Genomic DNA, 26235 nt, shown 5'->3' on the forward strand with positions numbered 1-26235 from the left:
ATAAAATAAATCAAAGATGAAAAATCGAAGTTAAGAAAAATCCTAATTCATATTCACTCATCACACCCATCCATAAAGACTGAGGTAGACAATTTTAACAGTTTTCAAAGGGAATGTGCATATAGTCAAATGTGCAAAGAGACGCAAATTGTCTTTTCAATTCTCATATTTATTTTAACTTTTCTTGTTTACTCATAAATGTTACATCACAGTGTGAACTGTTGTTGATGAATCTTACACAAGTAAAAGTACAAAAGTATGAAAGTTCACTGTACTTTTCCTTAACTGCTTATATACACACACACAACCCTGAGATATCAGGGTGTCCCCCACCTCTCAACCAGTGTCAGCTAAGATCTGCACATAGACCGTATGCAACCCTTAACCCTGGGATAAAAAAGATTCTCTGGCCAAACCCTAACCCAAGGGTAGAAATGTAATAATACAAAACTGACAAAGACATGGGCCGTTGAAGTAAATAGATCCCCTATGTGCCAATAGCACACATTATGAACATGTGTACAACCCCTCAAGGTATAACATGATCATAAGAAGTGTCTCAAACAAGATTGAGACCTGGATAAAAGTAGAAGCGTTTTGTAAGTGTGCATCTTTCCTTGGTCGCCATCTGCCTTATGTTTGAAGGGCGGTAATCTTCAAAGCGTTGCATGACCTGTGGAAACAGACAGGGTATAAGATTTTATAAAAACAAGACCATCCTGTCTGCTTTATTACTGATGTTATTTTCCATTTAAACACATTTTACAATAATATTTTACACTCAGAACGGATTAAGAATAGTCTACACTTACTTTTCTGAAAAGTTCCTCAATGTCATCCTCGTTTGCGGCCGTGTTGAATACGTTGACAGTAAACCGGATTAACAAAGACCCCCGTACCGTATCTCTATATGCCACGGTGCCTGCAGCGCAAAACATGAAAAAAAGAAGATACATTTATCGTCTTTCATCTTCACTCTGTCGTGAGTTTTAGATTGAGATTATTTTAGATTTAAACCGACCAGGTGTGCTGGAGAGAAGAGAGATGAAGTCTTTTTCTCTGTGTACGAATCTTTGCAAACTATCAGGAGAAAACCCTTCGTGTCTGATTTCAGCAGGTCCAGCCGCAGAGTCGCTCACCAGCACAGCGCCTTTCTCATCTGAAACATGTGGCCCACTTTTAATACAGATTGATACAGAAAACAAGACCTTCATGAATTTGTATTAAATTAAGTTTAGTTACTTTCATCACCTCACCCCCTTCATGCATCCCTTCATCCCTCATCCTTACCTTCTCCCTTCATCCCTACCCTCATGCCTTCATCCTCCTTTCCTTCATCCCTACATCAACCCTTCATCCATACCCTCAGTACTTCATGCACCTTTACTCATCCCTACATTCAACTGTTCATACCGCTTGCATGTCTCATTCTAGGTACTGGCTGGGTGTCCTGTAATAAGCACTGGTGGAATGATTCCTGAGAGAACCAGAGTCTCCCTCATCTCAGACAAGCCTATGAGACGCAGCTTCACCTCAACCCCTTCACTTCACTTGCATTAATTTCTCCTCAACTTCCAACACATCAATTTCCATTCAAACCTTTAAATTTATGGTTGGGGCGTAGCCCGTACTAGAGAAAGCTTGGTGTATCTGAAAGGACTGGATGAGAATTACCTCCCCTGCAGGCCTGGATGATGAGGATTTTAGTTTTGTTCAGCAGAGCCGCACATTTCTCTGGACCCAAGTGTTTATAAATGTCGTCGATTGGGAACTCATCCGGTTCATGTGGTGTCCAGTCAACACCTAGGATAATTCCCAGTTCCCCGTGAGACCCGATAACCACCATCACGCTGTCTGTCTCTCGGAGTTTTGGATGTTCAGAGAACTTGATTACAGCATTATCGATGGCCTGTGAGAAGAAATTAGAAAGAGTTAGGTTTCATTTACTCATCGTCAACCAGGAAAAAGATATGTATTCCCCTTTTCACCGTGACGCACCTTTGCAGTGAGGTTTGTGTATTTCACCACCTCGTATCCCAGATCTGTGAGAAGTTTCTCTGCGTTCTCCTCGTCTTTCTCAGCTCCATCTCTGTCTAATCTCTTAAGCTTGAACTTTATATTGGTGATAAGCAGCGCCACACGATTCCTATAGTTATCTTTGGTCACAGGGTAAATCTGAAAGGAAAAGTTTAAAGGATATTGTCGTCTTATATGTCAATTAGCAAAAACGTACCATGTCTACAATGAAAACTTTCACAAGATACATTTTAGAAAACAATTTTGAGGTAAACTGAGATGCAAACTAACTCAATAAAATGTCCCATTGTTTCCACTAGATAATTAAATAGCAATAGGGTAATTCTATCAATTAAGCCACATTTATATGACTTTAATGAGAGACTGACATCTTTCTTGATCTGTTTATTCCTCCAGAAATCCTCAGTAGCGGGGATGAGTGTGGTTGACTCCTCCTTAATGCTCTGAGGCTCTGCCGCTGCAAACCACAGAAATACAAGATTTCGTAATAAAATGAAGTATTTGAGTCTGAAAATACAATATTGGTTTGGAAAGAGTAGAATAAATCCTCACCCGGGGGAGCAGGCGGTAGCGGGCCGAGGCCCAGCTCAGAGTAAAGAACGCGATCACAGTTTTGAAGGTGAGCGATCATCTTCATGCTGGCTTTATCGCCTTTCTTCATCACCGTGTCGATGAGGCAGCACGCCTTGTTGTCTCTGGTGCTGTTCCCCTCCAGTATGGCGTCTTTTTGCCAGTCGTTCACAATGCGATCCTCCAGAATGTTGTCTAGGAGCCGATCAAGAGTTGGTATGGACACCTGTTCCACGAACTTCGTTCTCACCTTGGCGAGCTTGTCTAGAGAACGGAATATAAATCATGGTAAAAGTAAAGTAAATTGCAAAACTTATACACATGGATCCTGACCAACTCACAGGGCTAAGACAAGCAACCTGTGGGCAATTTAAGTGTTTGGGCTTCTTTGGACTCTATACTTGGAATTTAGACGTCATTAGAATATGGGAGGAAGCGAGAGAACCAGCAGAAAACACACTAACATGCAGGGAGAACATTGAATAGAATAATTACAGAATTATTTTCAAAACATTATATCTTTTCCAACCCTTAGAAAGGACAACAGTTGAGTTTTAAGACATTACATATCATGACATCTAACAGCTCTTTAACACTTCATCCTGGACACTTAAGTGTTTAATTCCTAATCCTACAGTGACAAAAAGAGGCTCAAATGCTCGTAAGTTTAATCAGAAAATTATGTAGAATCAATCTGTGTATTTAGTGATGCTTTGTACTCAACGTATAAAGGACAACAAGCTCAAACTAAAGCAGTCTAATATAACAGTCCTGTTATAAATCCTATAGTCATGAAGTAGGTTTAAAAGAGGGTTGATTCAACTGTACAGTTATTTCAGAGGATGTGTTTTGTGCTGCAGTTGAACTCAGCTTGTGATCATTTTAAATAGATTGGGGACAACAACAGGAACCCCAGTAAAACAAATCTGATATTTTTTTAATACTTATTTAACGTTACTAAAACTGGCTGAAACGTAGTGATTGACAGCAGAGACAGACACCACACTACAGTGCACAGATGTGTTGTTCCATCTTTATATACAGTCTACTTTTTAAATTGTCTTGAATGATAATAGCTTAGCATTTTTACAAGCATTAGCCAACACAACAGAAGGCTTTTGTTTCAGTCCAACGTCACCAGATCCTTCAGCTGAGATCAACTTTATGAGATGACTTGAGTACTTTGACCTTCCTTTATGGTTTCAACCCAAACCCGAACAAACACTTCACTAGCTTTGAATATAATGTAGACAAACACATATATTATAGTCGAGTTAAATCGCATTGAAGAGGCTTGTCGACATTTACATAATAGAGCTTGCATACTTTCACTTTCTCTTTTAACTGGAACATAGACACGTTGGTCCTATAGGAAACTGTAGGGAAGCCTGATCGAAACGTTTAGGACAAATTCAAGCTGTGAAAGATGAAGTCATGTTTCTGAAACTCATCCTCCTCTTCGCCCTGATAACAAACACCGATCAACCACCTCTGCGTTACCTGGCTGATCGCCTCCATATTGTACATACAGTAGATTTTGCGATGTGCCACGGTGGCGCGTAAAGTTGCATTCAGATCCTAAACTCTTACCGGCCATTGCACAGATGTCGTGTCACAGAGTTCTTCTTGCTGCAGTCTGCAAACCAGACGAGAGAGAGTCTCCTGTCAATTCACCACAGGTCGCGTATCTTCAGTTAAGGGGTGGGAGGAGGGGGGGGGGGGGGGAGGAAACACCTGGAAACATCAGCTCCTTCGAAGAACCTTAAAGGGATAGTTCGCACACTCCTCACCAAGATGCCGATGGAGGGGGATTCGTATGTATCCACACACAAATCCACACAAATCCACACAAATGCAGAAATATTATTTGTGAAACTTTAATTTATTTGTGAACTTTTTTTTAAACAAGTACAAACGATTATAATAATAATGTGTGTGTGTGTGTGTGTGTGTGTGTGTGTGTGTGTGTGTGTGTGTGTGTGTGTGTGTGTGTGTGTGTGTGTGTGTGTGTGTGTGTGTGTGTGTGTGTGTGTGTGTGCATTGGAATACATGTGTGAGGAGCTCCAGCTCCTCATTCCCCATATTCACAGAGAGTGGTGTGTAATTATCCCATGTAACTCCCTCTTCTTACAACCCACCACAGTGGAACAACTGTGCCACCTCTTGGTAAATATCTGTAACAGCACTCAAAGGTGGAGTAATTCCATGCACCAGATGACCCCAACTCCCTTCAAGGGTCCTGACCTGTATAATTATTTACCCACTTATAATCAAACACTGTGCAGCAGCAACATTTCCTCTTCTCCTTTTCTTTTTATTCTTTCTCCTTTTTCCACTGAATTATGATTTGACTCCAGTCTTCCTGTTTCCCCTCTCATTGTCCCCCATGCAGAAGAAGATCCTGATATGAGGTTGTGTTGGACTATGTCTAATCATCATCATTATCGCCCTCACTATTGGACTCACTTAGGACCATAAGAGAACCTCACAGAGCAGGCAGGACCTGACGTGATGCACAGCACAGTACAAAGTGTTCAGGTGTTACAGTGGCCTCTGTGATGTGCAGTCAGGAACTGCTGCTACAGTAAGAAATAGGCGTTTTTCATGTGGTAATTTAATATATATGCTATTTATTCATTGAAATTAAAGAAAATATATTTAAACGTATTGTATTGTAAAATTTTCTGGATATGAAAGGACTTCTCGGGATAAGAGATTTGGGGAAGAGATTCCTTACCAGTCGTGCAGCCTCTCTGACTGTGGCTGCGGTGTGAGTGACTGTATGCATGCATCAAGTGAGCGGTGATGAGCGTGTTTGTTTGTAACTAAACGTGCAGAGTGCGAGTCATGGGATTAGAACGTGAGTGCTTGTCAATTATCTCCTGTTTGTTTTGTATAATGTAAACGGCTATTTTAAAAAGCTCTAACACTGCTGGTATGTTCAAAGAACCTGTTAAAATGGAGCCTCGTCTGCTTGGAGGTCGTACGCTTGTTGTATTATGTCTTTCTTTTATATATACAAACCCTGAGATTAGAAAAGAGGACATCCTCCTGTAAAACTACTTCTGTTTATTTGTATGAATGAACTTCAGTCAGTATGAATTCAAAGTAGCCCCGTGAAAGACTCATCAGACGTGCACAATGCAACCATGTTACCATGTGGCCTACTCGACCTGTTGCCTTTGTGTTGTATTGTGACCAGTGTTAATTTTGGCAGCTATTTTTGATTTAGTCTTAGTCTTAGTCTTTTGACGAAAATGCATATTAGTTTTAGTCTAGTTTTAGTCATTTTTATCCTTCTTAGTTTTAGTCTAGTTTTAGTCGACGAAAACAAATTACATTTTAATCTAGTTTTACTCGACGAAAACGAATTACATTTTAGTCTAGTTTTAGTCACATTTAATAGCCACATTAAACTCCTTATCTTCCCTTCTCAGGTCCAGGGACCCCCTGTGTTGTGTCTACAACTGCATACTAGTCTAGCTTTCAGTACTTAGGTTGTCCATTAGATGTCCCTCCTATTGGTCTATAGCAGGGGTCGGCAACCTTTACTATCAAAAGAGCCATTTTGCCCCCTCTTCACCCAAATAAAATTTGTCTGGAGCCGCAAAACATATTTGATAACAAAGCTGATAAAATTTTATATAAAGTTATACTATACTAATATGTAGATTATTGCATTTATGAAATTATAGAACAACAATAAAGAAAACTGTTGACATTTTATTTATTTTTACCTGTTACAACAAAGGGAAACACCAAATGCTTATGAAGAGGAGAAGAAAATACACAGGCAAGTGTAGGCCTACTTTGAAATAAATTAAACGCAGAACTATGTAGGGTTATTTGGGTCATCCCCATATTTGTGGGAAATGTATGAAATAAGAAGTACCCTATTTTTAAATAAATAAAAACATATAGCTGCAGCCTATATATTTTAGTTGGCGAAATGTGAAAACAAAAAGTTAAAGCAGATCAGACTGGAGGAGGAAACTGCAGCTCGGTAGAAACCAACTGCAGCTTCTGCTCTGATCGAGAGGCTGCGGCGCTGATCTCAGAGCAGCTGAGACCAGAGAAACTCTGTGTTTTCACTGTTTCCATAGTTAAGAAGCAGTGAGTGAGCAGTGAGTCAGTGACCGGCCTGCTCCATGTGAACGAGCTCTGATCTCAGCTCTCTGAGCGAGTGCGCTGCGGCAGGGGGCGGAGCCGCGGGACCGGAGCGCATCTGGGAGCACACACACACGCACACACACACAGACACACACACTCGCCGCTCCGGGTACTTCATGACGGCCTGATACGATTATGTTTTTAAAAATTGTTGTGACTTAGTCAACCGCCAACATTTTCGTTTCGTCTCGTCTTGTTAACGAAAATTAAAATAGATTTCGTCATAGTTTTTATTTTCAAAGATCCATTTCGTTACGTCTTCGTCTCGTCTTAAGGCTAATTTATGCCTCTCCGTTTCTTCTATTACGGACAGATAAGACCGCCGTATCCGTCGTGAAACGCCCTCTCCGAATGCTTCGTACAGCTTTTCGTACACGTCTGATTTTTCTAACTATCCGTCTTCATGTTTGAGACCCGACGGACCGCTCTTGGCTGTGATTGGTCCGCGAACGACATAATTTCCGTATAACGTCATTTCCGTATATTTCCGGACCTCAAACTTCCTGTTTACTTCCTGTTTACTTCCATGTAGCATTAAACCCAAACACAACTATGATTCTACGATTAATGTGACGTGTGTGTTAAGCCAGCGGTGTTGTCCGGCTGACGGTGGCTCGTTCGAGCACTGAGGGCATGTGTGCACGGTTACAGACGGTTAAAACGAGCTTTCAAAACGGCGCTAGCAGGCTAGGCTAGCGGGCTAGGCTAGCCACCATGCTAACTGCGGTGGTAACAGTGCAAGAACCCGCCGTCACGACTTTAATTCCACTTCTATCATGACACTGTTTCTATAATACCGTCAGGTTAGAAGCAAACACTGGATAGTAGTAGTTAGTGTCGGGAGTCCCTGCTGACTGTGTGTGGAAGCTGGGGGGAGCTAGGTCCGTGTAGCTTCTAGCTACATGTAGCCTCAAGCAGATTCAAGCTGTGTTATCAGCAACACAGTTCGGAAACAAGACCGGGGAACCGCTGCGCTAAGAAACGATTACATCAGCATTTTGACCCGCTGGGTGTCACTTTATTTAGTTCTGTTAGTTGCCATGGTTCAGTGTGTGGGAGGCAAGCTAACATGTCAACAGACACGTGGACTTCTTCTTCCCAAATGGGGTAGGCTTCTCTGAGCTCGTCTTCCGTTGCGCCACCTATGGGTTTGGCGGTGAATTTTTTCCGGACGTAGACTGACGGAGAAGTAAAAATCAAAAAGAGTCTTTGCCCCCTGCTGAGAACTCTCCGAGAAACGGACACGTAGTAGTATATAAGAGCCTTTAGTCATGGGAAAAGGGGCGTTAACGAATATTTATCGTTATCGTCAACGAAATTAACACTGATTGTGACAACATGTTTATGTTTGTTTGATCCAAGTTGTTTTTTTGTTTTTTTTAATTTCAAGTAAAGTTTGTCTGAAATCACATTCAGTGCGTTTGTGTTTTTGATTTGGAGGCATCGACTTACAGAGACGATTTTCTTCAAAGTCCAACAAGGATTCAAAGGCAGAAATAACAAGTTATCAATGCAATGAAATTCTTTTCTCCACATGTCTGTACCTGATGTTGTCGATACATGTCTAAATACAACAATATGAAAATAGAATAAAATAAATCAAAGATGAAAAATCAAAGTTAAGAAAAATCCTAATTCATATTCACTCATCACACCCATCGATAAAGACTGAGGTAGACAATTTTAACAATGTTCAAAGGGAATGTGCATATAGTCAAATGTGCAAAGAGACGCAAATTGTCTTTTCAATTCTCATATTTATTTTAACTTTTCTTGTTTACTCATAAATGTTACATCACAGTGTGAACTGTTGTTGATTCTTACACAAGTAAAAGTACAAAAGTATGAAATTTCACTGTACTTTTCTTTAACTGCTTATATACACACACACAACCCTGAGATATCAGGGTGTCCCCCACCTCTCAACCAGTGTCAGCTAAGATCTGCACATAGACCGTATGCAACCCTTAACCCTGGGATAAAAAAGATTCTCTGGCCAAACCCTAACCCAAGGGTAGAAATGTAATAATACAAAACTGACAAAGACATGGGCCGTTGAAGTAAATAGATCCCCTATGTGCCAATAGCACACATTATGAACACGTGTACAACTCCTGAAGATATCATAACACGTTTATAACAGGAATATCTCAAACAAGATTGAGACCTGGATAAAAGTAGAAGCGTTTTGTCAGTGTGCATCTGTCCTTGGTTGCCATCTGCCTTATGTTTGAAGGGCGGTAATCTTCAAAGCATTGCATGACCTGTGGAAACAGACAGGGTATAAGATTTAAAAAAACAAGACCATTATTACAGCTTTATTACTGATGTTATTTTCCATTTAAACACATTTTACAATAATATTTTACACTCAGAACGGATTAAGAATAGTCTACACTTACTTTTCTGAAAAGTTCCTCAATGTCATCCTCGTTTGCGGCCGTGTTGAATACGTTGACAGTAAACCGGATTAACAAAGACCCGAGAACAGGATGTCTATATGCGACGGTGCCTGCAGCGCAAAACATGAAAAAAAGAAGATACATTTATCGTCTTTCATCTTCACTCTGTCGTGAGTTTCAGAATGAGATTATTTTAGATTTAAACGGACCAGGTGTGCTGGAGAGAAGAGAGATGAAGTCTTTTTCTCTGTGTTCGATTCTTTGCAAACTATCAGGAGAAAACCCTCCGTGTCTGATTTCAGCAGGCCCAGCCGCAGAGTCGCTCACCAGCACAGCGCCTTTCTCACCTGAAACATGTGGCCCACTTTTAATACAGATTGATACAGAAAACAAGACCTTCATGAATTTGTATTAAATTAAGTTTAGTTACTTTCATCACCTCACCCCCTTCATGCATCCCTTCATCCCTCATCCTTACCTTCTCCCTTCATCCCTACCCCCATGCCTTCATCCTCCTTTCCTTCATCCCTACATGCATCCCTTCATCCCTACCCTCAGTACTTCATGCACCTTTACTCATCCCTACATTCAACTGTTCATACCGCTTGCATGTCTCATTCTAGGTACTGGCTGGGTGTCCTGTAATAAGCACTGGTGGAATGATGCCTGAGAGAACCAGAGTCTCCCTCCTCTCAGACAAGCCTATGAGACACAGCTTCACCTCAACCCCTTCACTTCACTTGCATTCATTTCTCCTCAACTTCCAACACATCAATTTCCATTCAAACCTTTAAATGTATGGTTGGGGCGTATCCCTTACTAGAGAAAGATTGGTGTATCTGTAAAGACTGGATGAGAATTACCTCCTCTGCAGGCCTGGATGATGAGGATTTTAGTTTTGTTCAGCAGAGTCGGACATTTCTCTGGACCCAAGTGTTTATAAATGTTGTCGATTGGGAACTCATCCGGTTCATGTGGTGTCCAGTCGACACCTAGGATAATTCCCAGCTTGCCATGAGACATGATAACCACCATCACGCTGTCTGTCTCTCGGAGTTTTGGATGTTCAGAGAACTTGATTACAGCATCATCGATGGCCTGTGAGAAGAAATTAGAAAAAGTTAGGTTTCATTTACTCATCGTCAACCAGGAAAAAGATATGTATTTCCCTTTTCACCGTGACACACCTTTGCAGTGAGGTTTGTGTATTTCACCACCTTGTATCCCAGACCTGTGAGAAGTTTCTCTGCGTTCTCCTCGTCTTTCTCAGCTCCATGTCTGTCTAATGTCTTAAGCTTGAATTTTATATTGGTGATAAGCAGCGCCACACGATTCCTAAAGTTATCTTTGGTCACAGGGTAAATCTGAAAGGAAGAGTTTAAAGGATATTGTCGTCTTATATGTAAATTAACAAAAATTTACCATGTCTACAATGAAAACTTTCACAAGATACATTTTAGAAAACAATTTTGAGGTAAACTGAGATGCAAACTAACTCAATAAAATGTCCCATTGTTTCCACTAGATAATAAAATAGCAATAGGGTAATTCTATCAATTAAGCCACATTTATATGACTTTAATGAGAGACTGACATCTTTCTTGTTCTGTTTATTCCTCCAGAAATCCTTAGTAGTGGGAATGAGTGTGGTCGACCAGCCCCCCTCCTTAATGCTCCGAGGCTCTGCCGCTGCAAACCACAGAAATACAAGATTACGTAATAAAATGAAGTATTTGAGACTGAAAATACAATATTGGTTTGGAAAGAGTAGAATAAGTTCTCACCCGGTGGAGCAGGCGGTAGCGGGCCGAGGCCCAGCTCAGAGTAAAGAAAGAGATCACAGCTTTGAAGGTGATCGATCATCATCATGCTGGCTTTATCACCTTTTCTCCTCACCGTGTCGATGAGGCAGCGCGCCTTGTTCTCTCTGGTGCTGTTCCCCTCCAGTATGGCGTCTTTTTGCCAGTCGTTCACAATGCGATCCTCCAGAATGTTGTCTAGGAGCCGATCAAGAGTTGGTATGGACACCTGTTCCACGAACTTCGTTCTCACCTTGGCGAGCTTGTCTAGAGAACGGAATATAAATCATGGTAAAAGTAAAGTAAATTGCAAAACTTATACACATGGATCCTGACCAACTCACAGGGCTAAGACAAGCAACCTGTGGGCAATTTAAGTGTTTGGGCTTCTTTGGACTCTATACTTGGAATTTAGACGTCATTAGAATATGGGAGGAAGCGAGAGAACCAGCAGAAAACACACTAACATGCAGGGAGAACATTGAATAGAATAATTACAGAATTATTTTCAAAACATTATATCTTTTCCAACCCTTAGAAAGGACAACAGTTGAGTTTTAAGACATTACATATCATGACATCTAACAGCTCTTTAACACTTCATCCTGGACACTTAAGTGTTTAATTCCTAATCCTACAGTGACAAAAAGAGGCTCAAATGCTCGTAAGTTTAATCAGAAAATTATGTAGAATCAATCTGTGTATTTAGTGATGCTTTGTACTCAACGTATAAAGGACAACAAGTTCAAACTAAAGCAGTCTAATATAACAGTCCTGTTATAAATCCTATAGTCATGAAGTAGGTTTAAAAGAGGGTTGATTCAACTGTACAGTTATTTCAGAGGATGTGTTTTGTGCTGCAGTTGAACTCATCTTGTGATCATTTTAATAGATTGGGGACAACAACAGGAACCCCAGTAAAACAAATCTGATATTTTTTTAATACTTATTTAACGTTACTAAAACTGGCTGAAACGTAGTGATTGACAGCAGAGACAGACACCACACTACAGTGCACAGATGTGTTGTTCCATCTTTATATACAGTCTACTTTTTAAATTGTCTTGAATGATAATAGCTTAGCATTTTTACAAGCATTAGCCAACACAACAGAAGGCTTTTGTTTCAGTCCAACGTCACCAGATCCTTCAGCTGAGATCAACTTTATGAGATGACTTGAGTACTTTGACCTTCCTTTATGGTTTCAACCCAAACCCGAACAAACACTTCACTAGCTTTGAATATAATGTAGACAAACACATATATTATAGTCGAGTTAAATCGCATTGAAGAGGCTTGTCGACATTTACATAATAGAGCTTGCATACTTTCACTTTCTCTTTTAACTGGAACATAGACACGTTGGTCCTATAGGAAACTGTAGGGAAGCCTGATCGAAACGTTTAGGACAAATTCAAGCTGTGAAAGATGAAGTCATGTTTCTGAAACTCATCCTCCTCTTCGCCCTGATAACAAACACCGATCAACCACCTCTGCGTTACCTGGCTGATCGCCTCCATATTGTACATACAGTAGATTTTGCGATGTGCCACGGTGGCGCGTAAAGTTACATTCAGATCCTAAACTCTTACCGTCCATTGCACAGATGTCGTGTCACAGAGTTCTTCTTGCTGCAGTCTGCAAACCAGACGAGAGAGAGTCTCCTGTCAATTCACCACAGGTCGCGTATCTTCAGTTAAGGGGTGGGAGGAGGGGGGGGGGGGGGGGGGGGAGGAAACACCTGGAAACATCAGCTCCTTCGAAGAACCTTAAAGGGATAGTTCGCACACTCCTCACCAAGATGCCGATGGAGGGGGATTCGTATGTATCCACACACAAATCCACACAAATCCACACAAATGCAGAAATATTATTTGTGAAACTTTAATTTATTTGTGAACTTTTTTTTAAACAAGTACAAACGATTATAATAATAATGTGTGTGTGTGTGTGTGTGTGTGTGTGTGTGTGTGTGTGTGTGTGTGCATTGGAATACATGTGTGAGGAGCTCCAGCTCCTCATTCCCCATATTCACAGAGAGTGGTGTGTAATTATCCCATGTAACTCCCTCTTCTTACAACCCACCACAGTGGAACAACTGTGCCACCTCTTGGTAAATATCTGTAACAGCACTCAAAGGTGGAGTAATTCCATGCACCAGATGACCCCAACTCCCTTCAAGGGTCCTGACCTGTATAATTATTTACCCACTTATAATCAAACACTGTGCAGCAGCAACATTTCCTCTTCTCCTTTTCTTTTTATTCTTTCTCCTTTTTCCACTGAATTATGATTTGACTCCAGTCTTCCTGGTTCCCCTCTCATTGTCCCCCATGCAGAAGAAGATCCTGATATGAGGTTGTGTTGGACTATGTCTAATCATCATCATTATCGCCCTCACTATTGGACTCACTTAGGACCATAAGAGAACCTCACAGAGCAGGCAGGACCTGACGTGATGCACAGCACAGTACAAAGTGTTCAGGTGTTACAGTGGGCTATGTGATGTGCAGTCAGGAACTGCTGCTACAGTAAAAAATAAGCGTTTTTCATGTGGTCATTTGATATATATATGCTATTTATTCATTGAAATTAAAGAAAATATATTTAAACATATTGTATTGTAAAATGTTCTGGATATGAAAGGACTTCTCGGGATAAGAGATTTGGGGAAGAGATTCCTTACCAGTCGTGCAGCCTCTCTGACTATGGCTGCGGTGTGAGTAACTGTATGCATGCATCAAGTGAGCGGTGATGAGCGTGTTTGTTTGTAACTAAACGTGCGGAGTGCGAGTCATGGGATTAGAACGTGACTGCTTGTCAATTATCTCCTGTTTGTCTGGTATAATGTAAACGGATATATATATTAAAAAGCTCTAACACTGCCGGTATATTCAAAGAACCTGTTAAAATGGAGTCTCGTTGGAAGTCAACTAAAGCTCCCTCCAGTACTCAGTGGCTCAACGACACCATGTCTTTTCTAAAGCTGGAAAAGATCAGATATTCAGTGAAAGGTAGCTCTAACAAATTTTATAGTAAGTGGCTTCCCTTTCTTACATTCTTCCACTCTCTCCAGTCCCTGCCCCTTGATTGACGGACCCCCCCTCCTCTACATCCCAAGAGGAAGAATGTATATACTATTCTTGATCCATCAAGATGCGCAGTGTTTTTGTGGTGTTTATGTCTCTGTGTATTGCTGATTGCCGTGCTGAGATTGTGATACCCAATGTAAATTTGACATTGATTTCTGACCTACTGTGCCTAACCTCTTAATAAAAATATAAAAAAAAGTCGCTTGGAAGTCGTACGCTTGTTGTATTATGTCTTTTTTAAAATATATATACAAACCCTGAGATTAGAAAAGAGCACATCCTCCTGTAAAACTACTTCTGTTTATTTGTATGAATGAACTTCAGTCAGTATGAATTCAATGTGGCCTACTCACCCTGTTGCCTTTGTGTTGTATTGTGAAGACATGGTTATGTCTGTATGATCCAAGTTGTTTTTTTGTTTTTTTTAATTTCAAGTAAAGTTTGTCTGACAAATCACATTCAGTGCGTTTGTGTTTTTGATTTGGAGGCATTGACTGACAGACGATTTTCTTCAAAGTCCAACAAGGATTCAAGGATTCAAACGCAGAAATATCAAGTTATCAATGCAATGAAATTCTTTTTTCCCCATGTCTCTACCTGATGTTGTCGATACATGTCTAAATACAACAATATAAAAACAGAATAAAATAAATCAAAGATGAAAAATCGAAGTTAAGAAAAATCCTAATTCATATTCACTCATCACACCCATCAATAAAGACTGAGGTAGACAATTTTAACAATGTTCAAAGGGAATGTGCATATGGTCAAATGTGCAAAGAGACGCAATGTCTTTTCAATTCTCATATTTATTTTAACTTTTCTTGTTTACTCATAAATGTTACATCACAGTGTGAACTGTTGTTGATGAATCTTACACAAGTAAAAGTACAAAAGTATTAAAGTTCACTGTACTTTTCCTTAACTGCTTATATACACAGACACACACAACCCTGCGATATTAAACTGTCCAGACCGAGGGTGTCCCCCATCTCTCAACCAGTGTCAGCTAAGATCTGCACATAGACCGTATGCAACCCTTAACCCTGGGATAAAAAAGATTCTCTGGCCAAACCCTAACCCAAGGGTAAAAATGTAATAATACAAAACTGACGAAGACATGGCCGTTGAAGTAAATAGATCCCCTGTGCCAAAAGCACACATTATGAACACGTGTACAACCCCTAAAGATATAACATGTTCATAAGAAGTGTCTCAAACAACATTGAGACCTGGATAAAAGTAGAAGCGTTTTGTAAGTGTGCATCTTTCCTTGGACGGCATCTGCCTTATGTTTGAAGGGCGGAACTCTTCAAAGCGTTGCATGACCTGTGGAAACAGACAGGGTATAAGATTTTATAAAAACAAGACCATCATTACTGCTTTATTACTGATGTTATTTTACCTTTAAAAACATTATACAATAATATTTTACACTCAGAATGGATTCAAAAAAGTCTACACTTACTTTTCTGAAAAGTTTGTCGATGTCATCCTCGTATGCGTGGGTGTTGAATACGTCGACAACATACCGGATTAAAAAGGACCCGAGATTTCGATCTCTTTATGCCTTGGTGCCTGCAACGCACGAAAAGACAGAAGATACATTTATCGTCTTTCATTTTCACTCTGTCGTGAGATTTACAATGAGATTGTTTTAGATTTAAACGGACCAGGAGAAAAGAGAGATGAAGTCTTTTTCTGTGTGTTCGAATGTTGGCCAACTATCAGGAGAACCCCCTTCGTGTCTGATTTCATCAGGCACAGCCGCAGAGTCGCTCACCAGCACAGCGCCTTTCTCACCTGAAACATGTGGCCCACTTTTAATACAGATTGATACAGAAAACAAGACCTTCATTAATTCGTATTAAATTAACTTTAGTTACATTCATCACCTCATCCCTTCATGCATCCCTTCATCCGTCATCCTTACCTGCTCCCTTCATCCCTACCCTCATGCCTTCATCCTCCTTCCCTCATCCCTACCCTGATTCATTCATCCCCTCATCCCTACATGCATCCCTATATCCTTACCTCATCCCTTCATCCCTACATGCAACCCTTCATCCCTCATCCTTACCTTCTCCCTTCATCCCTACCCTCAGTACTTCATGCTCCTTTCCTCATCCCTACATTCAACTACTTACCGCTTGCATGTCTCATTCTAGGTACTGGCTGGGTGTCCTGTAATAAGCACTGGTGGAATGATGCCTAAGAACAAGAGTCTCCCTCCTCTCAGACAAGCCTATGAGACACAGCTTCACCTCAACCCCTTCACTCAATGTGCATTCATTTCTCCTCAACTTCCAACACATCAATTTCCATTCAAACCTTTAAATCACTTATGGTTGGGGCGTATCCCTTACTAGAGAAACATTGGTGTATCTGTAAAGACTGGATGACAATTACCTCCTCTGCTGGCCTGGATGATGAGGATTTTAGTTTTGTTCAGCAGAGCCGGACATTTCTCTGGACCCAAGTGTTTATAAATGTTGTCGATTGGGAACTCATCCGGTCCCTTGTCATCAGATTTTGAGGTTTGCAGTAGTCTAGCTTTCCGTTTCCAGGCGACACCTAGGATATTTCCCAGTTCCCCTTGAGACCCGATAACCACCATCACGCTGTCTGTCTCTCGGAGTTTTGGATGTTTAGAGAACTTGATTACAGCATCATCGATGGCCTGTGAGAAGAAATTAGAAAGAGTTAGGTTTCATTTACTCATCGTCAACCAGGAAAAAGATATGTATTCCCCTTTTCACCGTGACGCACCTTTGCAGTGAGGTTTGTGTATTTCACCACCTCGTATCCCAGATCTGTGAGAAGTTTCTCTGCGTTCTCCTCGTCTTTCTCAGCTCCATGTCTGTCAAATCTCTTAAGCTTGAACTTTATATTGGTGATAAGCAGCGCCACACGATTCCTATAGTTATCTTTGGTCACAGGGTAAATCTGAAAAGAAGAGTTTAAAGGATATTGTAGTTTTATATGTAAATTAAACAAAAATGTACCATGTCTACAATGAGAACTTTCACAAGATACATTTTAGAAAACCATTTTGAGGTAAACTGAGATGCAAACTAACTCAATAAAATGTCCAATTGTTTCCACTAGATCGGTGGTTCTCAAAGTGGGGGGCGCGAACACTCTCCAGGGGGGGCGCGATGTCACAGACAGAGAAAAAATTAAAAATTGTAAAAAATGTAACATTTTTTAAAAACGACCGCCGACCTGTCACTGGTTAGTGAAAGCTCCCTCAGTGGCAAAATGCAAGGCGCTGGACTGAGACAAACAAATCATATACAGTTTCGTTCCTGATCCACCAATCGAAAGAGGAGTGTTATCATTTGAACGCGAGTTGCACGTACGCTTCCGAGTATAAAAGCAACCGCAGGCATGGTCAGCGCTCATCCTCACTGAGACCACACCCTGCAGAGCTTGTGCGATTGCTCTTGTTTCCTCTATCATTCAGATATTCATTGCTTTATAAACAGTCTTTTTAAAGACTCACTCCTTCCTTAGTAATACCTTCAATAATAATAATATAATGATGGTGATAATAATGATGATTATTATAATAAGAAAGCATGCAGGCTCACATAGCGGCTAATATTAATAGCCTACTTATAGGCCTACTACTACTGATCATAATCATAATAATAATAAAAATAATAACAATAAATTGTAAAATAGAAAAATAGTAATAATAATTGTCTGTATGGGCCTAACAATAACAATAGCCTAACCTTGGCATGTCAGGTCTTTCAATAACAATATGCTATCTATCTACATATCTGTCTATCTATATTTGGTGGTTTAGTTGAGGGCGGCGGTGGCAGCAATAGTCTAATTCTATCAATTAAGCCACATTTATATGACTTTAATGAGAGACTGACAGCTTTATTGTTCTGTTTCTCCCTCCAGAAATCATCAGTAGTGGGGATGAGTGTGGTCGACCAGCCCCCCTCCTTATCGCTCCGAGGTTCTGCAGCTGCAAACAACAGAAATACAAGATTACATAATAAAATGAAGTATTTGAGTCTGAAAATACGACATTAGTTTGGAAAAATAGAATAAAGTTCTCACCCGGTGCAGCAGGCGGTAGCGGGCCGAGGCCCAGCTCAGAGTAAAGAAAGAGATCACAGTTTTGAAGGTGAGCGATCATCATCATGCTGGCTTTATCGCCTTTTCTCCTCACCGTGTCGATGAGGCAGCGCGCCTTGTTCTCTCTGGTGCTGTTCCCCTCCAGTATGGCGTCTTTTTGCGAGTCGTTCACAATGAGATCCTGCAGAAGGTTGTCTAGGAGCCAATCAATAGTTGGTATGGACACCTGTTCCACGAACTTCATTCTCACCTTGAAAAGCTTGTCTAGAGAACGGAATATAAATTATGGTAAAAGAAAAATTAATTGCAAAACTTATACACATGGATCGTGACCATCTCACAGGGCAAAGACACTCAACCTGTGGGCAATTTAAGTGTTTGGGCTTCTTTGGACTCTCTACTTGGAATTTAGATGTCATTGGAATATGGGAGGAAGCGAGAGAACCAGCAGAAAACACAATAACATGCAGGGAGAACATTGAATAGAAGTATTACAGAATTATTTTCAAAACATTATATCTTTTCCAACCCTTAGAAAGGACAACAGTTGAGTTTTAAGACATTACATATCATGACATCTAACAGCTCTTAAACACCTTATCCTGGACACTTAAGTGTTTAATTCCTAATCCTACAGTGACAAAAAGAGGCTCAAATCCTCATAAGTTCGATCAGAAAATTATGTAGAATCAATCTGTGTATTTAGTGATGCTTTGTACTCAATGTATTAAGGACAACAAGCTCAAACTAAAGCAGTCTAATATAACAGTCCTGCCATGAATCCTACAGTCATGAAGTTGGTTTAAAAGAGGGTTGATTCAACTGTACAGTTATTTCAGAGGATGTGTTTTGTGCTGCAGTTGAACTCAGCTTGTGATCATTTTAATAGATTGGGGACAACAACAGAAACCCCAGTAAAACAAATCTGATATTTTTTTAATACTTATTTAACGTTACTAAAACTGGCTGAAACGTAGTGATTGACAGCAGAGACTGACACCACACTACAGTGCACAGATGTGTTGTTCCATCTTTATATACAGTCTACTTTTTAAATTGTCTTGAATGATAATAGCTTAGCATTTTTACAAGCATTCAGTCCAACGTCACCAGATCCTTCAGCTGAGATCAACTTTATGAGATCACTTGATTACTTTGACCTTCCTTTATGGTTTCAACCCAAACCCGAACAAACACTTCACCAGCTTTGAATGTAATGTAGACAAACAAATATACCTGGAAACATCAGCTCCTTCGAAGAACCTTAAAGGGATAGTTCGCACACTCCTCACCAAGATGCCAATGGAGGGGGATTCGTATGTATCCACACACAAATCCACACAAATGCAGAAATATTATTTGTGAAGCTTTAATTTATTTCTGAACGTTTTTATAAACAAGTACAAACGATTATAATAATAATGTGTGTGTGTGTGTGTGCACTGGAATGCATGTGTGAGGAGCTCCAGCTCCTCATTCCCCATATTCACAGAGAGTGGTGTGTAATTATCCCATGTAACTCCCTCTTCTTACAACCCACCACAGTGGAACAACTGTGCCACCTCTTGGTAAATATCTGTAACAGCACTCAAAGGTGGAGTAATTCCATGCACCAGATGACCCCAACTCCCTTCAACGGTCCTGATCTGTATAATTATTTACCCACTTATAATCAAACACTGTGCAGCAGCAACATTTCCTCTTCTCCTTTTCTTTTTATTCTTTCTCCTTTTTCCACTGAATTATGATTTGACTCGAGTCTTCTTGTTTCCCCTCTCATTGTCCCCCATGCAGAAGAAGATCCTGATAGGAGGTTGTGTTGGACTATGTCTAATCATCCTCATTATTGCCCTCACTATTGGACTCACTTAGGACCATAAGAGAACCTCACAGAGCAGACAGGACCTGACGTGATGCACAGCACAGTAGGTCATTTGATATATATGCTATTTATTCATTGAAATGAAAGAAAATATATATAAACGTATTGTATTGTAACATTTTCTGGATATGAAATACGTCTCGGGATAAGAGATTTGGGGAAGAGATTCCTTACCAGTCGCGCAGCCTCTCTGACTGTGGCTGCGGTGTGAGTGACTGTGTGTATGCATGCATCAAGTGAGCGGTGATGAGCGTGTTTGTTTGTAGCTAAACGTGCAGAGTGCGAGTCATGGGATGAGAACGTGAGTGCTTGTCAATTATCTCCTGTTTGTTTTGTATAATGTAAACTGATATATATATTAAAAAGCTCTAACACTGCCGGTATGTTCAAAGAAGCTGTTAAAATGGAGTCTCGTCTGCTTGGAGGTCGTACGCTTGTTGTATTATGTCTTTCTTTTATATATACAAACCCTGAGATTAGAAAAGAGCACATCCTCCTGTCAAACTACTTCTGTTTATTTGTATGAATCTACTTCAGTCAGTATGAATTCAAAGTAGCCCAGTGAAAGACTCATCAGACGTGCACAATGCAACCATGTTACCATGTGGCCTACTCGACCTGTTGCCTTTGTGTTGTATTGTGACGACATGGTTATGTTTGTTTGATCCAAGTTGTTTTTTTGTTTTTTTTAAATTCAAGTAAAGTTTGTCTGACAAATCACATTCAGTGCGTTTGTGTTTTTGATTTGGAGGCATCGACTTACAGAGACGATTTTCTTCAAAGTCCAACAAGGATTCAAGGATTCAAAGGCAGAAATAACAAGTTATCAATGCAATGGAATTCTTTTTTCCACATGTCTCTACCTGATGTTGTCGATACATGTCTAATTTCAACAATATAAAAATAGAATAAAATAAATCAAAGATGAAAAATCGAAGTTAAGAAAAATCCTAATTCATATTCACTCATCACACCCATCCATAAAGACTGATGTAGACAATTTTAACAATTTTCAAAGGGAATGTGCATATAGTCAAATGTGCAAAGGGACGCAAATTGTCTTTTCAATTCTCATATTTATTTTAACTTTTCTTGTTTACTCATAAATGTTACATCACAGTGTGAACTGTTGTTGATGAATCTTACACAAGTAAAAATACAAAAGTATGAAAGTTCACTGTACTTTTCCTTAACTGCTTATATCACACACACACAACCCTGAGATATCAGGGTGTCCCCCACCTCTCAACCAGTGTCAGCTAAGATCTGCACATAGACCGTATGCAACCCTTAACCCTGGGTTAAAAAAGATTCTCTGGCCAAACCCTAACCCAAGGGTAGAAATGTAATAATACAAAACTGAAAAAGACATGGGCCGTTGAAGTAAATAGATCCCCTATGTGCCAATAGCACACATTATGAACACGTGTACAACCCCTGAAGATATCATAACACGTTTATAACAGGAATATCTCAAACAAGATTGAGACCTGGATAAAAGTAAAAGCGTTTTGTCAGTGTGCATCTGTCCTTGGTCGCCATCTGCCTTTTGTTTGAAGGGCGGTACTCTTCAAAGCGTTGCATGACCTGTGGAAACAGACAGGGTATAAGATTTTATAAAACCAGGCCATCATTACAGATTTATTACTGATGTTATTTTCCATTTAAACACAATTTACAATAATATTTTACACTCAGAATCGATTAAGAATAGTCTACACTTACTTTTCTGAAAAGTTCCTCAATGTCATCCTCGTTTGCGGCCGTGTTGAATACGTTGACAGTAAACCGGATTAACATAGACCCGAGAACCGGATCTCTATATGCCATGGTGCCTGCAGCGCAAAACATGAAAAAAAAGAAGATAAATTTATCGTCTTTCATCTTCACTCTGTCGTGAGTTTTAGAATGAGATTATTTTAGATTTAAACGGACCAGGCGTGCAGGAGAGAAGAGAGATGAAGTCTTTTTCTCTGTGTTCGATTCTTTGCCAACTATCAGGAGAAAACCCTCCGTGTCTGATTTCATCAGGCCCAGCCGCAGAGTCGCTCACCAGCACAGCGCCTTTCTCACCTGAAACATGTGGCACACTTTTAATACAGATGAATACAGAAAACAAGACCTTCATGAATTTGTATTAAATTAAGTTTAGTTACTTTCATCACCTCACCCCCTTCATGCATCCCTTCATCCCTCATCCTTACCTTCTCCCTTCATCCCTACCCTCATGCCTTCATCCTCCTTTCCTTCATCCCTACATGCATCCCTTCATCCCTACCCTCAGTACTTCATGCACCTTTACTCATCCCTACATTCAACTGTTCATACCGCTTGCATGTCTCATTCTAGGTACTGGCTGGGTGTCCTGTAATAAGCACTGGTGGAATGATTCCTGAGAGAACCAGAGTCTCCCTCATCTCAGACAAGCCTATGAGACGCAGCTTCACCTCAACCCCTTCACTTCACTTGCATTAATTTCTCCTCAACTTCCAACACATCAATTTCCATTCAAACCTTTAAATTTATGGTTGGGGCGTAGCCCGTACTAGAGAAAGATTGGTGTATCTGTAAAGACTGGATGAGAATTACCTCCTCTGCAGGCCTGGATGATGAGGATTTTAGTTTTGTTCAGCAGAGCCGGACATTTCTCTGGACTCAAGTGTTTATAAATGTTGTCGATTGGGAACTCATCCGGTTCATGTGGTGTCCAGTCAACACCTAGGATAATTCCCAGTTCCCCGTGAGACCCGATAACCACCATCACGCTGTCTGTCTCCCGGAGTTTTGGATGTTCAGAGAACTTGATTACAGCATTATCGATGGCCTGTGAGAAGAAATTAGAAAGAGTTAGGTTTCATTTACTCATCGTCAACCAGGAAAAAGATATGTATTTCCCTTTTCACCGTGACGCACCTTTGCAGTGAGGTTTGTGTATTTCACCACCTCGTATCCCAGATCTGTGAGAAGTTTCTCTGCGTTCTCCTCGTCTTTCTCAGCTCCATCTCTGTCTAATCTCTTAAGCTTGAACTTTATATTGGTGATAAGCAGCGCCACACGATTCCTATAGTTATCTTTGGTCACAGGGTAAATCTGAAAGGAAAAGTTTAAAGGATATTGTCGTCTTATATGTCAATTAACAAAAATGTACCATGTCTACAATGAAAACTTTCACAAGATACATTTTAGAAAACAATTTTGAGGTAAACTGAGATGCAAACTAACTCAATAAAATGTCCCATTGTTTCCACTAGATAATTAAATAGCAATAGGGTAATTCTATCAATTAAGCCACATTTATATGACTTTAATGAGAGACTGACATCTTTCTTGTTCTGTTTATTCCTCCAGAAATCCTCAGTAGCGGGGATGAGTGTGGTTGACTCCTCCTTAATGCTCCGAGGCTCTGCCGCTGCACACCACAGAAATACAAGATTTCGTAATAAAATGAAGTATTTGAGTCTGAAAATACAATATTGGTTTGGAAAGAGTAGAATAAGTCCTCACCCGGGGGAGCAGGCGGTAGCGGGCCGAGGCCCAGCTCAGAGTAAAGAACGCGATCACAGTTTTGAAGGTGAGCGATCATCTTCATGCTGGCTTTATCGCCTTTCTTCATCACCGTGTCGATGAGGCAGCGCGCCTTGTTGTCTCTGCTGCTTTTCCCCTCCAGTATGTCGTTGTTCACAATGTCATCCTCCAGAATGTTGTCTAGGAGCCGATAAAGAGTTGGTATGGACACCTGTTCCACGAACTTCGTTCTCACCTTGAAAAGCTTGTCTAGAGAACGGAATATAAATTATGGTAAAATAAAAATTAATTGCAAAACTTATACACATGGATCGTGACCAACTCACAGGGCAAAGACAAGCAACCTGTGGGCAATTTAAGTGTTTGGGCTTCTTTGGACTCTTTACTTGGAATTTAGATGTCTTTGGAATATGGGAGGAAGTGAGAGAACCAGCAGAAAACACACTAACATGCAGGGAGAACATTGAATAGAAGAATTACAGAATTATTTTCGAAACATTATATCTTTTCCAACTCTTAGAAAGGACAACAGTTGAGTTTTGAGACATTACATATCATGACATCTAACAGCTCTTTAACACTTCATCCTGGACACATAAGTGTTTAATTCCTAATCCTACAGTGACAAAAAGAGGCTCAAATGCTCATAAGTTCGATCAGAAAATTATGTAGAATCAATCTGTGTATTTAGTGATGCTTTGTACCTCAATGTATTAAGGACAACAAGCTCAAACTAAAGCAGTCTAATATAACAGTCCTGCTATAAATCCTAAAAGAGGGTTGATTCAACTGTACAGTTATTTCAGAGGATGTGTTTTGTGCTGCAGTTGAACTCAGCTTGTGATCATTTTAATAGATTGGGGACAACAACAGGAACCCAATTAACGTTACTTAAACTGGCTGAAATGTTGTGATTGACAGCAGAGACTGACATCACACTACAGTGCACAGATATGTTGTTCCATCTTTATATACAGTCTACTTTTTAAATTGTCTTGAATGATAGTAGCTTAGCATTTTTACAAGCATTCATTCCAACGTCACCAGAGCCTTCAGCTGAGATCAACTTTATGAGATGACTTGAGTACTTTGACCTTCCTTTATGGTTTCAACCCAAACCCGAACAAACACTTCACCAGCTTTGAATATAATGTAGACAAAGACATATATTACAGTCGAGTTTAATCGCATTGAAGAGGCTTGTCGACATAATAGAGCTTGCATACTTTCACTTTCTCTTTTAACTTGAACATAGACGAACATAGACACGTTGGTCCTATAGGAAACTGTAGGGAAGCCTGATCGAAACTTTTAGGACACTTTCAAGCTGTGAAAGATGAAGTTATGTTTCTGAAACTCATCCTCCTCTTCGCCCTGATAACAAACACTGATCAACCACCTCTGCGTTTCCTGGCTGATCGCCTCCATATTGTACATACAGTAGATTTTGCGATGTGCCACGGTGGCGCGTAAAGTTGCATTCAGATCCTAAACTCTTACCGGCCATTGTACAGATGTCGTGTCACAAAGTTCTTCTTGCTGCAGTCTGCAAACCAGACGAGAGAGAGTCTCCTGTCAATTCACCACAGGTCGCGTGTCTTCGGTTTGGGGCGGGGGGGTAGAGGGGGGGGGGGGGGGGTGAAACACCTGGAAACATCAGCTCCTTCGAAGAACCTTAAAGAGATAGTTCGACCAAACTCCTCACCAAGATGCCGATGGAGGGGGATTCGTATGTATCCACACACAAATCCACACAAATCCACACAAATGCAGAAATATTATTTGTGAAACTTTAATTTGTTTGTGAACTTTTTTTTACAAACGACAACAAAGTACAAACGATTATAATGTGTGTGTGCGTGCGTGCGTGCGTGTGCGTGTGCGTGTGTGTGTGTGCATTGGAATGCATGTGTGAGGAGCTCCAGCTCCTCATTCCCCATATTCACAGAGACTGGTGTGTAATTATCCCATGTAACTCCCTCGTCTTACAACCCACCACAGTGGAACAACTGTGCCACCTCTTGGTAAATATCTGTAACAGCACTCAAAGGTGGAGTAATTCCATGCACCAGATGACCCAAACTCCCTTCAAGGGTCCTGATCTGTATAATTATTTACCCACTTATAATCAAACACTGTGCAGCAGCAACATTTCCTCTTCTCCTTTTCTTTTTATTCTTTCTCATTTTTCCACTGAATTATGATTTGACTCCAGTCTTCCTGTTTCCCCTCTCATTGTCCCCCATGCAGAAGAAGATCCTGATAGGAGGTTGTGTTGGACTATGTCTAATCATCATCATTATCGCCCTCACTATTGGACTCACTATAAGAGAACCTCACAGAGCAGGCAGGACCTGACGTGATGCACAGCACAGTACAAAATGTTCAGGTGTTACAGTGGGCTATGTGATGTGCAGTCAGGAACTGCTGCTACAGTAAAAAATAAGCGTTTTTCATGTGGTCATTTGATATATATGCTATTTATTCATTGAAATTAAAGAAAATATATTTAAACATATTGTATTGTAAAATTTTCTGGATATGAAAGGACTTCTCGGGATAAGAGATTTGGGGAGAGATTCCTTACCAGTCGTGCAGCCTCTCTGACTATGGCTGCGGTGTGAGTGACTGTATGCATGCATCAAGTGAGCGGTGATGAG

General features: G+C 40.4%; 3 protein-coding genes and 1 pseudogene across 3 annotated transcripts; all 4 read right to left on the reverse strand.

Moving 5' to 3' along the window:
• Positions 1-197: 197 nt before the first annotated feature.
• LOC133003279 (caspase a-like) lies at positions 198-4291 on the reverse strand. The gene is made up of 8 exons (XM_061072962.1): positions 4198-4291; positions 2590-2871; positions 2406-2494; positions 1999-2175; positions 1675-1909; positions 1022-1159; positions 813-922; positions 198-673 (listed from the first exon to the last, which is right to left on the reverse strand). The coding sequence occupies exons 1-8, from the start codon at positions 4202-4204 to the stop codon at positions 560-562; spliced, it is 1152 nt and encodes a 383-aa protein (XP_060928945.1). The 5' UTR covers positions 4205-4291; the 3' UTR covers positions 198-559.
• Positions 4292-8558: 4267 nt separating this feature from the next.
• Positions 8559-12659, reverse strand: LOC133003283 (caspase a-like). The gene is made up of 8 exons (XM_061072965.1): positions 12571-12659; positions 10964-11245; positions 10774-10868; positions 10367-10543; positions 10043-10277; positions 9389-9526; positions 9180-9289; positions 8559-9041 (listed from the first exon to the last, which is right to left on the reverse strand). Exons 1-8 carry the CDS (start codon positions 12575-12577, stop codon positions 8928-8930), a joined length of 1158 nt encoding a protein of 385 aa, XP_060928948.1. The 5' UTR covers positions 12578-12659; the 3' UTR covers positions 8559-8927.
• A 2626-nt stretch (positions 12660-15285) lies between these two features.
• LOC133002898 (caspase a-like) lies at positions 15286-20699 on the reverse strand (annotated as a pseudogene).
• Positions 20700-21106: 407 nt separating this feature from the next.
• Positions 21107-25179, reverse strand: LOC133003284 (caspase a-like). Its single transcript, XM_061072967.1, has 8 exons — positions 25076-25179; positions 23555-23824; positions 23371-23459; positions 22964-23140; positions 22640-22874; positions 21986-22123; positions 21776-21885; positions 21107-21637 (listed from the first exon to the last, which is right to left on the reverse strand). The coding sequence occupies exons 1-8, from the start codon at positions 25080-25082 to the stop codon at positions 21524-21526; spliced, it is 1140 nt and encodes a 379-aa protein (XP_060928950.1). The 5' UTR covers positions 25083-25179; the 3' UTR covers positions 21107-21523.
• Between the last annotated feature and the right edge of the window lie 1056 nt (positions 25180-26235).

The sequence above is a fragment of the Limanda limanda genome, chromosome 6, assembly GCF_963576545.1.
Source record: "Limanda limanda chromosome 6, fLimLim1.1, whole genome shotgun sequence".
In the NCBI taxonomy this organism is placed as follows: Eukaryota; Metazoa; Chordata; class Actinopteri; order Pleuronectiformes; family Pleuronectidae; genus Limanda; species Limanda limanda.

What these genes read in the sequence shown, in the direction of transcription:
- LOC133003279 (XM_061072962.1), bottom strand. An exon ending in ACACAAACCTCACTGCAAAG is followed by an intron (nt 1,910 to 1,998) that starts GTGCGTCACGGT and finishes TTCTTCTCACAG; the next exon opens with GCCATCGATAATGCTGTAAT. An exon ending in TTGAGGAACTTTTCAGAAAA is followed by an intron (nt 674 to 812) that starts GTAAGTGTAGAC and finishes CTGTTTCCACAG; the next exon opens with GTCATGCAACGCTTTGAAGA.
- LOC133003283 (XM_061072965.1), bottom strand. An exon ending in ATAAACAGAACAAGAAAGAT is followed by an intron (nt 10,544 to 10,773) that starts GTCAGTCTCTCA and finishes TCTTCCTTTCAG; the next exon opens with ATTTACCCTGTGACCAAAGA. An exon ending in CATCCAGGCCTGCAGAGGAG is followed by an intron (nt 9,527 to 10,042) that starts GTAATTCTCATC and finishes CACATGTTTCAG; the next exon opens with GTGAGAAAGGCGCTGTGCTG.
- LOC133003284 (XM_061072967.1), bottom strand. An exon ending in CATCCAGGCCTGCAGAGGAG is followed by an intron (nt 22,124 to 22,639) that starts GTAATTCTCATC and finishes CACATGTTTCAG; the next exon opens with GTGAGAAAGGCGCTGTGCTG. An exon ending in TTGAGGAACTTTTCAGAAAA is followed by an intron (nt 21,638 to 21,775) that starts GTAAGTGTAGAC and finishes CTGTTTCCACAG; the next exon opens with GTCATGCAACGCTTTGAAGA.